The following is a 13,885-nucleotide window of genomic DNA, read 5'->3' as shown; positions in this document are numbered from 1 at the left end:
CTAGTGGTGTTTTCACCTTTCCTTTTTCAAGGGAATGGCACAAAGGTTGGACAACTTTTATTAGATTCATTTTGGGAGGAGGGGTTAGAGTTTTCCTGTAACAGAAGCTAGGAACATGTTGCAAATACTTTCTGCTTCCATGACCCACTGCATTCTGAACAGAGTCTTTTTAGTGAAATGTTCTTATTGTTGCTGTTGTAGGGACCTCCAGGTTTGACAATTAATGCATTAGCCTTTGAACTTGTTTTTAAGACCATGAGTCAAAGAACGTTAGACAGTGTCTGATGCTCCTAATGCAAGGCCTTGGACACGTTCAGAAGGTCTGATATTAAAGTCTATTTTGGTCGTTTTTTTTCTTTTGTCTTACTATGAGTAGTCACCCCGTTGTTTACCTCAATGACATTAAAGAGTTCTGACCTGCATTTCGCTGTTTCATATTTACAGCTCATAGCAAGCATTATTTTACACTTGTTTCCCCCCAGCAGTAAATGTAACACAAAAGCCATATCTAAATAAGAATATCTAAAGAAATTTTGCTTAAATTCCCAACAACTCTCTACCTCTCTGCCATATCCCTTTCCAGATATTTTTGAACTCCTAGCAAGGATCATTTAAGCAATATACAACTCCAGGTAAATACATTCCGCTCTTCAGTAAGTGGTGAACTGGTGAGTGGGACATACACAGACGATTGCTCTGTCTACAGTACAGTTTATATACGATACAAACAGCAGTTACAACTTCTGCAGGGATATTGATTTGAAAGCCTGGTAAAGGAACTTCCTGTGCACTGCTCCTCAGATCTGACAGAAATACATCGCAGCTTCAGTTCATTCCTGTAGAGGTTTTTTTTGTTTTTTGTTTTTTTTAATGTCTAGGACTAAGATGTCATTCCATTTAATACTTTAAACATTGAGCAAAAAGATGGTCCAAGCCCCATATAACCTATAAACCACATATAAGACAGAAAACAATTGACGTTTACAGATAGACAAAGGAGTATGAAACTTCTGGTCAGCATAAAAGGAAATGGTCTCAGCAACCTGGCTGCTTAGTTGTTATCAACTTCTTATATCCATCACAACAAAGAAGATTCAGAGAATAATAATGAAATAGTTTTGGGGAACCCTTTCCAGGTGTGGATTAAACATAAGAAAACACAAGAGTGCTTATTTCGGCGTATATTAAGAGAGTAGTAGAAGCAGACTTGGGAGATAGGAGTTGACTGCTCAATACTGAATGAGAGATGAATAAGTGAATAAGATCTGGAAGGGTTTTAAAATGGAAAATAGTTTGCTGCAGCACAGAAAGGGTAACCAGCAGAGGAATTACCAGTGCATGACTTCTAAAATAGCCTCATAAAATAGCAACTTTAATTGATCAGTAATCAATATATAACTGGATGAGTTCTACAGGAAATGTTTAAATTGTACCTAACTGCAGTAAATCAATTAACAAAAATAGTAAATTTTTTGATAAATAACTGCTTCTGCAATTAGAGACCTACAGTAGCATCTGTAGTCTTCTTTTAAAGGAGTTCTTTCATCGACACAAGAATGATGTAACAACTTTTTTTTTTTTTTCCTAATAAGGAACAACAGATAGGATAGAGTCGTAATGGTTTTCTTTGCTTTCAGTAGCTTCCTCATGTGTCAAACCTATTCAGTAGAGTAAAGATGAAAATGAGTAAAACCAAGTAAGGACCTTGGGAGTAAGTCTGCTATCTTAGATTAGGTATAAGACTTCATTTAAAAAACAACAACAACAACAAAAAAAAAAAACTGTTCTGAGTCTGGTGTCTATTTATACCGATTGGTTTAGTTGTGCTAAAAAGTACATTTAAAAGGAATCTACTATGTGTCAATAAGTGGTGGCTGCCAGGGACCTCATACAGTAAGCCCTAATCATACTCATTGAACTGGCATTCAGGATAGGCTAGATGTGGGACCTGCTTTGGCTTTGGTGGATCCTGATAAGCAACAAAAATCCTTAAAAAAAAAAAACAAACAAAAAACAAACAAACAAAAAAAAAACACTCTTCTAATATACTCATGCAAACAGATAGCATTACTGAGTAATATTTTTAAATAAAACTTATTTCCGGAGTGGTAATTCTGGGGAGCAAAACTGTCTGAATCTGTTCACTGAAATACTTCTCTCTTGAACACTTTACCTCAAGCTTTTATATTTTCTTTTTCTTTCATTGTGTTGTAGAATATGCCTATTTATTTGATGTGTCTTCATATATGTATGTTTTCAGTGCTGAATTTAAGTATAGTCTTATTTAATTGCGTTATAGATGTTCCTCTGCATTCTTTGAGGAAGAGAGGTCAGCATTAAAACAGAAACGGCAGAAAATAAGACTTCTGCAGCAGCGGAAGGTTGCAGATATTTCACAGTTCAAAGATCTTCCAGAAGAAATTCCATTACCACTCGTGATAGGAACAAAAGTTACAGGTAACTTCTTAAAAATATATATATGTTTTGCAAAGATTTAAAATATATTTGCTGCACATAGGTTAAAATAAACTTTAAACATTAGAAGTTGTATGTTTTTATTGTTAGCTTATTGAGGAAGTGCTTCCATGGGGTAGCTAATATTTTTTAAATAGTGACATGGTTTAGAGATAAAAATTTAATGTGGTTTAATATTGTTGTTGTTCCAATTGTGGATTTGTTCTTTAAAAAGTCTAATATATCCAAAAGATTTTGGAGAGCGAGATTCTTAAATACAGGCAGCTGAGTGCTGCCTGAAAGTTTAAAATCCAGGCTAACATAAAACTTGAGCTTTAGTTTTCCATAAATATAAAAATATCTCTTTGAAACAGATACAGAATGGATATGGCAGAATATTTGGCCACGTATATTAAACATGACGTTATCTTATTCAAAAACTTACACATAACTGAGGAAGAAATATTGTTAAAAACATTCCATAAGCTATAAAGCTGTATTTCACTTTTTAAAATCTTGAATTCACCTGAGCCTGTTTGCTTGTGATCTAGGTGTTTTTCACTTACACACAGTATAAATTACTGTTTATTGCTTTTTGAGTTCTTCAGTGTCCCTGTCTGAAATTTCACTGAAGAGCAAGCCTGCAGTCTCTCACACATTTACATCGTCTCCTCACACTTCTACAGCAGTAGCTTTGAGCTGCTCTCTTCATTGTCTTTTATTAAACGTGCAGTCATTAGTGGTAGTTACCAAAGAGAACTAGTGCACAAAAGCATCCATAATTTGATTTTGTCCACAAATTCTGACTGTCACAAGCTATTGTATATTAAATAGCATTTTGCTTAGACATAAGTGTAGTGCAAAGGATGAGGTTTGGGAAATACTTGACTTGCAAAAATAATTTTTTCAAAAATTGGGTGGTATTTCTATTACATACAGTTCTTTTTCTGGATTTACAATGTTTTTCATTTAAGATGTATTTTCTTCTATTGGATGGTGCCAGGCTTACATGGAAGATAAATCTATTTTCCTCATTGGCAACCAAACATTGTAATATTTGGGGCTTTTTTCTTTTTTAGCACGATTGCGGGGTGTCCATGATGGACTATTCACTGGACAGATAGATGCTGTAGACACTCTTAATGCTACATACAGAGTGACTTTTGACAGAGCAGGTCTTGGAACACATACAGTCCCAGATTATGAAGTTCTTGTAAGTATTAATAACCCAATTCTTTAAAGTAGCTGGAATGCAAAACAAAAAAGAAATCTGAAGTTCTATGCTTTAAGCAAAGAGACGAAGATTCAGAATAAAGTCCAGGTGTGCTGTCATACAGTAGAAGAAAGAATAACAGATACATGGGAAGTTACCTTTGTAAATAAGTGCATATATTTATCAAGATCTATGTAACTCTTCAGGGACATGCATCTGAGGGCTGCTTTTGATTTACTACTTTTAGCACCCCACTTTCCACTTTGAAATTGTAGTTTTCCAGGGGAATGAGCATCCACTGTTTATGGTTTTACATAACAGGATAACCCTCCTTGATAAAAATATAATCACTCAGGCTGGGGTAGTTTACTAGAGCTGCTATTATAGGTTATCATAATAGCTTGAGTTTAATATGAAGAGATATAATGACTGGTGTAAGATCCCTAAGGAAATTCTGCAGTTGGATCCTGGCAGGATTTGCGGAAAATGTTCAAGAAAACCTGTGCCTTTGTAATTTGCCAAAGTCCGGAAAAGTCTCTGGTAGCTGGAAGCAAGTATTATGTACGATTGAATCTCATTTTGAATCTTTTTATGGTAGTAAAACTACCTGTAAGGAAATTTTCATAGTCAAATAATAAATTGGGTTTATTTTTATTTGATATGCTTGTGTACCAATTCATGATCTCCAGGAATTGTTCCTGATGAACAGTGTGTCTTAAACAGCAAACCTTTTAGAGGGGCATGTGTTCTTTAGTATCTTACGTAGTGTTGAATCTACTAAGGGCTCATAGCATATCTAAGAACCAACCTCTTTTTTGATCCAAGTTCGGAGCTCTGCCAAACTCCTATTCAGCAATGATTTGTCTACAACCTTCCAGTACAAGTTTTGAAAACATTCTTGCAGTTTTTTGGATGCTGTGCCATACCGCTTTGCAAACTGCAGTAATGGAATATGATTTTTGAAGCTCATGCTGGCCTGAAAGCAAAGCAAAATGGGAAGGGAAGTCTTAAATGTGGTCTTTCAGAAAGGTCTGCATTGCTCTAAATTAGAATGCCGTTAGTCTTCTGACGTTTGAATGTGGAGGTGTGAAATGGGAGGGTTAGCCTAGAAATAAATATGTATTCCAAAGGTGCTTAAACTTCTATTTAGGCTGACATCTGAGGTATGTTTTCCCTTTTCCTGTCTTAAAGAGCAACGAGCCCCATGAAACCATGCCAATTGCTGCCTTTGGACAGAAACAACGGCCTTCTAGATTCTTTATGACCCCTCCTCGATTGCATTATACACCATCACTCCAATCTCCAATGACAGTAAGTTATTTATTTTGTCTAATTTTGTAGTAGTACTCAGTGAAACATTTTATGATACGTGTTGAAGCTGTTACCTTTCTACAGTTATACAGTAAGATAAAAATTTTAGCAAACCCTTTAGAAATAAGCTATTAAATGAAATGTTCTTTCTTGTATAGGACAGTGATCCTTTATTAGGACAATCTTCGTGGAAAAACAAAATTTCAGGCACAGATAGTGAAACACTAGGTGGCTTTCCAGTAGAATTCCTCATTCAAGTGGTAAGTGTCAACTACTATTCTTAATTTTGTTGGGCATTGTCCTTTAGTGTTTATTCTGTCAATTCTTCTGCAGTTAAATGATCTTCTGTTGATTTATCAGAGGTTTGGTGATATTAGAAATTAGGTTTTCATACGATGCTAGTAATATGTTTTGAGAAAATTTTTTATGCTTATTTTTCTTGCTTGTCCTTAGCTTTGAAATCTGCTGCTCTTACTTCAGACCTCAGGATGAGATTGTGCCTCCAAAATTGCGTCTTATTTTTCCAGCTCTACCGGTTGACCTTAAAAAAAAAAAGATATTATTTCAGCCTGCAAATGTTGTGCTGTTTTAAAGATGCTATTTTTTCCCCATTTAAAATATATTTGTATTATACAAAGAACATTTGCCCACACATGTTATCATATGTATAATATTTTAGTTTATGTTGTGCCATATGCCCTACTCCCTTGGAGAAGAAGCACTCTGTATTCCCTGCATACAAACATATTTGTTACAGATGACAAAACTCTCTCTTTTCTTCCTCTTTAAGAAATAATTCTTCAGTAGTTTTTTGTACACCAGTTCAGAAGCACAAACAAGTATGCTAAGAGGTTGAGAGTCATTGAATGTCAAAAGTAATCTGAGAGTCATTGAATGTCAAAAGTAATCTAAGTAATTCTGGTATGGATGAAGAAATGGATTTCATCATCCATTTCTTCAGGATGATGAAATAATCAAATTGCTCATATCCGTTTAGCTTAAAATCTTTGGTTGAATTCTTTAACAATAAAAGCTGTTTTGAACATGCTAAGGGAAATTGGAAATGATCTGTGTTTAAAGAATTAAGAACTGAGAAATAAACTTGTTTAAACTTTTTGAGTTTTAAAATGTATGCAGTAGGCAAAAGAATCAAGCTCTGTCTTCAGTTAACAAGGTGACACTGATACTCTGGCCATTCAGTGTAAACTGATCATTTTGACAAGTACAACTCATTCATTTTTTAGGGAGAAATTTACTGTGTGAAGCTAATTCCAAAAATGAATATTGACATCTAGTTTAGCCAAGAATTTTTAAAATAGATGTAGTTGCTGTAAGGTTAAGTATGTTAAAAATGAAAATCTGCAAAAGATATGGGATTTATGTTGCTAAACTGGATCAGCAGCTATTACTGGAGTCACTGGTCAGTGCAACTGTGATAAAAACAAACTGGGTAACTATGATTTGTTTTACAATTTTTCTAGTCAGTCAAGCTGATCTATTTGTGATATTGTTTTTGTGTTTTAAATCTGAAAATTAAGACATTTCTTGGTCATGTTTGCTAGTATATTATTACTTGTAAGTAGTTTTGAGTTTTGAAAGTATAGGCTGCTTGCTTGTATAAGAAATGGTGACATTTTATGAGGCTGCTGTGTTAATAAGTATTTTTGCTTGAAGATTGCCAAAAGATTTTGCAGACTACAATTTTTTGGATTTGTTTATGGGAGCATCTTAATACTTTATCCAGGTTTCTGATAAAGGAATTAAAAAGTTTAAAACAATATTTATTGAAGGTCTGTGCATTATTTTTAACCTTAAAGCATCAACATTTTTATTTGAAGTAAAGGATAGAACTGAACTTTGGTTGTAAAATACTTGAAGTTGCTGATGCTATTAATGGATTGCAGTGTCTTCACTAATCCAGGGGGAGTTTTGCGTTAAGGTGACAGTTAAAGATGTTCTATACATCTTTTTATGCATTGATACAGTTAATTTTCTGTTACAGGTTCTGAAATTAATTGGAAACAAAAGGAAGTGCAGCCAGAATCCTTTGGTACAGATAAATAAATGTCAAGGATATTCTGTTTTTATGTAATTTGCAGTTGGAAGCAAACATTATGGCTTCTAAGAACTTCTTTAATTACAGTCTTAGACTAGTAGTTCCTAGTTTTTCTAAATCCTTATATAAACTTATGTATCGTCTTGATTTGGCATCAGAAACTATTATCATTTTTGATTTTTAGTGTGTACAAATATACGCTCATTAGAAGAAAGGCTCAAAAACAAACTTTACACTATTAAGTTGACTTCATCTTCTATAGTACCTGGAATAAAATCAACAATAAACAAGTAATGAATATAACAAAACTAATATAAACTGACAGAAGGAAAAATCTTTCATCCGTACATACAACGTGTGTTGTTAAATATTTCATAGGCTACACTGCAGGTGAAAATTGATAGATTGCATTCTATTCAGAGAGGTCTCTACTTCTAGGCAGTATTAAAATTTGAAGGTTATTTTTCCTCCAGAGGAAAACCTTTGGCTGTTGAGCCGCAGCCTTTATTTTTGTTTTGTTCTGTTTTGAGAAAGCTTACATCTAGATTGCAAAGGAGCAATCCAAGACAAAAATGATTTTTGCAGTGTTGCTGCATGTCCAGTAGAGGGAGTATGTTAATGCAGCACATTCAGAAAAGTGAGTCAGTCTTCCTGATTGCTGTGGAAGAGGGAAAATCATCTCATCTTAAATGCAGGAAGAAATATCTAAAAATGGTTACTGGATTTCTGTTTGTTATCTGCTTGTGCAAAGTTTGAAAAACAGTCCATATTAAAAAGTTGTTGCACACTTTATTTTGAAATGCTTTTGTTCAAATATTATATTGACTCAAAAAACCCGAAATATAAAGTATAAATCTAAACATACTGGTTGGGCTGTTCCTTCATCTTTACATTTTGGAGGAATTTTTACAGGTGGAAAAGCGTTGTACTAAAAACTCTTTTCTAGTTTAATGGGAGTATAAACTGTAGGAACTAATGACAGTAAAGAAGATGAGTTGTGCTGAAAATAGAGCTGCTAAGCTAGAATTTCTCAAAGATCTGATTTAAACTCAGAATTGATCTGATTTAAAGCATTCATTACAGACACTGGCGGAAGAAAAGGGAAGTCTATGTATTAAGGTGTATCAATAAAAGGAGGTTGGTAGACATCGTAAATACAATGTGGAAGGTCTGAGTTTCATGTAGAAAGAATCAGATTATCTTATCCCTGCAGTATTCCTAGGAATAAGGTGAATATAATGTAAAGTCCAAGGTCATGAACCTGAGAACCAGGGCACATATCATGGAAGACACATGGACATCAAAGTACCAAATACCTTGCAATTTTGGGGGACAAATAAAACACTTTGGCATTGAGTTGAGGGCTCACCAGTTTCATCAAGGAGAAGGACTTAGATATATTAGTCAGCTTCAAGATGGCGAGGAAAATATAGCCTGACAAATAACTTTTTGGCAACAGTGTCAGATGGTGTACAATGCTTTCCTTCCTGCCAGCTGTTTTTTGCCAACGCAAGCATTTGTGTGGCTGTAGTAGTAAATTAGATCAGGGAGAGATTCAGCGCAAAAGTAACAGTTTTAAAACATTTTTTTTCTTTCTTTCTGGATTTGTTGTTCATTGTGATCAGTCCCCTGATTGGATTCTTCGTGTAACTGCAAAAATATATGTGCTGGCTAAATATATGGGCGTTGGGGGAACAGCACGAGGACCAAAATGAGCATGTAGAACTGGAAGAGTGATAACCCCTGCAATGCTGCCTCCGTGTGTCTGGCCATGGCTCAGCATCAGTTCATAAGATATATCTGGCAAAGTGTTTCTGACAGAAAGAGGGAAGAATTTCAGAATGGTTTTACAGGTCTTGTAAAAATGCCGTCTTGAATACAGATGTGGGCTTCCTGTCACTGTCAAGAAAGATGACAATGATGAAAAAGGTGCAGAAGGGCTACAGAAGTTTAGGAAATCAAGAGATTTTTATGGGAGAGGAGACTTGAAGGGCTTGAGTTGATTAGTCTAGTGAAAGAATGGCCAAGAAGAGATACTTCTACTGTCTGTGAATGAACAGAGAAGAATACAAAGAGAGAAGAGCCTTATTTTTGAGCTGAAGGACAGCTTTGGTAGAAGAACAAATTGCTGTGAAGCAAACAAGAATGCATTTAACCTGGAAAATTAGAAAAGGATTCATATTTAGCTGAATGAGATCCTGGATCAACTTTCCATTAGGATTTGTGAGGGCAAGAAATGTGGCTGCTTCTAAGACTGAGCTTGAAAAAATGACAAAGGGGATTGCATATAAACAGTTGTACTTTGATCTAGGAGTTTTTGTTTCTCACAATCCTGTCCAGTTTCTAGGATGCAGCTAAACCCCTTTGAAGTGAATAAAATCTGAAATCTGGGCTCTGTTTAAATCAGTAATAAAACTGTTGTTGGTTGTAGTGGAGCTAAAATTTCTCCCAGGGGCTCTAGGGAATATGAACAGTTTTAAGAGTTATATGCGTGTTCAGAGAGTATTTCCAGTGATTTCTTCTTCAGTTGGCTAGGTCCCCAAAGCAGCGGAAACAGGGCACTCGCACTACAAAAGAGACAGGCAAATGGAAAGCTCAGAGCTTTTCTGTATAAAAGATAAAAGTCTCTGTAGCAACTTTTATTGCAAGAGTGTACAAAAAGGGCTGGTGCTCCATCTAGGACACAACTGTGAGCAGGCTGAGAACTGTGTGTGAAACGTATGATATGACAAGTGATATTAATTGTAGGATGTGAAGATAATATCTTTGGCTTTCCTTTAGGCTGGGAAAAAAAAAGAAGATTCTTTATTTCTTCAGCCTCTGATTGTCCATAAATTATATTAGTCTTCCTTTAGGGTATTTCAGCTGACTGGTTTGAGATTTCTCCAGTGCGGGACACTTAAAAATACTTTAAAAATCTCTTTAAAAATCCATAATTTATTTCTACTTTATTTCTGCATCCTAATTTGATGAGCAACTGAGAAATGTATGTTAAATTACTGAAAAAAACAGGCACTTTATTATCTTGCATTTCTGTGGCAGTTCAAAACTGCTTAAGGACCTATTCATCCTAAAAATAGCTCCTTTGTTTTAGACCAGGTTATCGAAAATCCTCATGATCAAGAAAGAACACATCAAACAATTGAGAGAGATGAATACAGAAGCAGAAAAGCTGGTGAGAATGTTCTCTCTTCGTTTCTTAAGATAGCATATGCTTTAACAGTCTTATTGCAAATAGATGGAATGAATGATACATTAAAAAAAGGTATCTTGGATAAAATCTATTGCTTTCTATATATATTTTTTTAAACAAGTTAGAAAGGTCAGTTATTTCAAATATAATCTCACTTTTGAAAGTGTTATGCAGGTACTTACTTATTTAGCTTTCCATCTAAAACAGTAACTCAACTTAGAGTTTTTTGTGTTTAAAGCTCTGAGTGCCTTTGACCTGTATTTAAAATTACAGTAATAGAGCAGCTACAGTATAAGTAGCAGCAGCAGCAGATGAGGGTTTTTTGCGAGGCTTTATTTAATCATCAGTCAGTAAATCAAAATGATAATGTCCCCTCTACTACCCATGGCTATCAATCAACTGAAAGTGGAAAGCTATCAGTCCCCACCTTCTGCCAGTGACTTTTCAGACAGTTGTCTCTACAGTGTACAGAAGAAAGGTAAAGATTTGTGGAGAGGAAAAGGCATTCTTTTTACTTCTTGAAACCAAAAATGCTGAATTATTCAGGTAAATATTTGAATGGTGAATGATTTATTATGGTAAGGCTTCCCTCTTTGTCCCTTCAGTCAGTGTGTGCACACGTACATTCTGTCACTCCACTTCCTACTGAAAATAGGAGCCAGATTAAAACACACTATTGCAGCCTGTAACTCTGATACTGAAAAATTACCAGCTCTTCTTAAAACAAGCCGAAAACCTTTTTGTTTTTAATGAGTTATTAGTACTTTTGCATAGACAGAAACAAACCACAGGAAAGGCAGGTGATTCAGAAGCTTCTTCTGACAGAAATCCAGATATTAACATGGCACTCAGCTACTAAGTCAATATATTAACTTTATTGTGGAATAAGAACATCAAGAATAACAAAATTGTGAGAGGAAAGAAGTGATAGGGAAGAAGGGGATCCAGAAATAAATGTTAAATTTGATACATTTTAGCTCAACTGTAGCCTAGATAAGGACTTTGAGATACCTTTGACACTTCCTTCACCTTTTTGCTTTGTAAAGAAGCCATTACATTGATAAATAAAACAGTAGACTCCTTTAAGTCCATGCATGTATATTTTAAATGTAAGTCTTTGATAATCATTCATCAAATTCTGATTTAGTAATTGTTAAAGAAATACCATTGTTTGGTTTAAAGAAATCCCTTTATGATGATGTTTTTAATGACTGATCTAATGTAGAAATAAATGGGACTGACCAAAATCAGAAGTGTTACTGAATGAAATTCATTATTATCTGGTATTTTTAGTAAATTCAAAATTATTTGAGAAACAGGATGCCTTCAAAGGAAGTATCAATACATAAAATTGCACATTTTTTATTTCATTTTTCCAACAGGATACTTACTAGCTGTTGCTTGTTAAGCATTGTGACATGAGTATACTAGTCTTGGTTGCAGGCTGTAAACAAGCTACCACGCACATAATAATAGTAAACAGTTTTCTGATAGCCTTTTGGAAAACAAATTCTAAATAAAAAAGATGGATGGTTCATTTTTTCACTTGATCTGTGATAAAAGTCAATTTAGAGGTGACACTGATGATTCAAGAGAAGCATGTAGATGCTCAGTGACAGAGGTGTTACCTGCTTCCATTTACTGAAAGAGCCAACTATCTTTTATCTGCGAGTTCTGCTGTTTGTCCATGTTTCCAGATCTTCGATAACTCCTGGATCATAAATAGAGCTGATGCTCAGAAGTCCTTCTTTCATCTTCATTAACGCAGAATGCCCTCAAACACCTCTGTCTGATGTGGAATTCACAATTGTCTGTGGCTTTCACGTCTGAGCTGGATTATTGCAGTATGCTCTAGAGGGGCTGGTCACTGAAGAACATCTGAAAGTTACAATCATTCACTTACATTACAGAGTTACAGGAAGTATGTTCAAAATTTATGCTGGTTTCCAGTTTAACTTTTAGGTGAATGTTTAAGTTATTGTGTTAGCTTGAAGCCCTATTATTTTGGTATTCAGACACTTAAATCACTAGAAATCATTTCAGTGCTTAAGCTGAAAGGGAAACTTAATCTAACAGTATAACTGAAAACTTAATTTTGGGTTTGTTAACCTGGGTCTTCCTGATGACGGCTCTTGACTTTGAAACATGCTTCATCTCTTGGTGTAAAATCTGTGGCCGTAGGATTGATTGTACGAGGTACCCTTGTCCCAAGGCTTTTGTCTAAAGGGCAGTGGGAACACATCTAGCTTATCTTGAAAGAGACCGTTTGTGGGGGAAAAATTACAATATATTGTATATTTTGTTTCCCTTTTCTGTATATCACCCAGACAAAGTAGAAACACATTCTGAAAGCAATGTAAGAAAAAAAAAAGAAAAAACAACAGTGAATTTGGGTATTTGTTGTGGAAAGTAGTGCTTCCTCATAATATTTATGTTACCAAATACAAAATCTGGTAACTTTCTTATTTGCTAAACTCTTAGTTGTAACAGAAGGCATGCAGCCCAGCAGTTGTCCTCCGGTAACCCTCCAACCTGCTAAACAACTCTGCCTCCCATCCTGCAGCCGAGGTAACCATGGCCATGTTGTCCCATGCTGCTCTCCTGCTACAGAATAAATCTATACACACAGCAGAGAGAAGTCACTGATGGGTGCTATAAGGTCTTTTAAAGACCCTACTACTAGAGAAATTAGCAAGTCTGACCCCAGGCCTCTGTAGGATTTAGTACTGCTGATCATCATGGTGCTTTTTGGAAAGAAAATAAAAGCACGGTAGTTAAGATACAGTTGTCAATTGGAGTAGTGATGCCAGGTTTTAATATTTTGTGCATTGAACTATTTATATTAAACATTGAGATTTCAAATAACTCACTACTATTTTCAAATTAAAATTCTTTCTGGTGTGTTGAAAAGATACGTATGTACAGAGTTGTATTAACTTTAATATGCTCTAACTTTTCCACAGAAATCCTATTCTATGCCAATCAGCATTGAGTTTCAGAGGAGATATGCAACTATTGTTCTAGATCTGGAACAACTAAACAAAGACTTAAACAAAGTTTTGCATAAGGTTCAACAGTATTGTTACGAGGTAAGATTTTGCTAGAACCTGTATGTATTTGGTCTTCCTGCTTAAGTACAAATAAATCAACATTTCCTGGGGAGCAGGGAGGGTACTTGGAAATGAAGCGTTCAGCAGCAGCTATATTGGGTTCCTTTTTTCTCTCTCTGCTTCTGTCTCAGAATGCAGAAACTTCTGCTGATCCTAGTGGCCAGTTTTGGAATAGATGTGCATGTACATAAATGAAGAAAACATACTGCATGCTATATATCGCTGAACTCTCTTTTGAAGTCGTTTGTCATTTCATATATACACTAATTGCAAAGGAGAGCTTAAATCTTCATTTCTCCTTGTTACATCTATGCAGCTTGCTCCAGACCAAGGCCTCCAGCCTGCAGACCAGCCAACAGATCTGAGACGTAGGTGTGAAGAGGAAGCTCAGGAGATTGTCAGGCAAGCAAATTCCTCGACAACAGGACACCTGTGTGTTGAAAATGAAAATTTAACTGATCTTATCTCTAGACTTACAGCAATATTACTACAGATTAAGGTAAAATATTTGCAAAAAATACAGTTTCTCACATAAAATACATGTTATT

General features: G+C 35.2%; 1 protein-coding gene across 4 annotated transcripts in view; it reads left to right on the top strand.

Annotated features, from left to right (window-relative positions):
* The window catches only part of LIN9 (lin-9 DREAM MuvB core complex component), a 37,669-nt gene that overhangs the window by 21,072 nt on the left and 2,712 nt on the right, over positions 1–13,885 (top strand). For all 4 annotated transcript variants that reach the window (XM_062571609.1, XM_062571608.1, XM_062571607.1 and 1 more), the window contains 7 exons: positions 2,300–2,457; positions 3,534–3,667; positions 4,859–4,978; positions 5,137–5,238; positions 10,129–10,209; positions 13,191–13,316; positions 13,654–13,836. In XM_062571609.1, the coding sequence (XP_062427593.1) occupies positions 2,300–2,457; positions 3,534–3,667; positions 4,859–4,978; positions 5,137–5,238; positions 10,129–10,209; positions 13,191–13,316; positions 13,654–13,836 (904 nt within the window). The remainder of the gene's footprint in view (positions 1–2,299; positions 2,458–3,533; positions 3,668–4,858; positions 4,979–5,136; positions 5,239–10,128; positions 10,210–13,190; positions 13,317–13,653; positions 13,837–13,885) is intronic.

This window comes from Rhea pennata, chromosome 3, assembly GCF_028389875.1.
Source record: "Rhea pennata isolate bPtePen1 chromosome 3, bPtePen1.pri, whole genome shotgun sequence".
NCBI lineage: Eukaryota > Metazoa > Chordata > Aves > Rheiformes > Rheidae > Rhea > Rhea pennata.
Note: the sequence above shows the minus strand (reverse complement) of the source record. Positions and strands in the feature narration are given on the sequence as shown.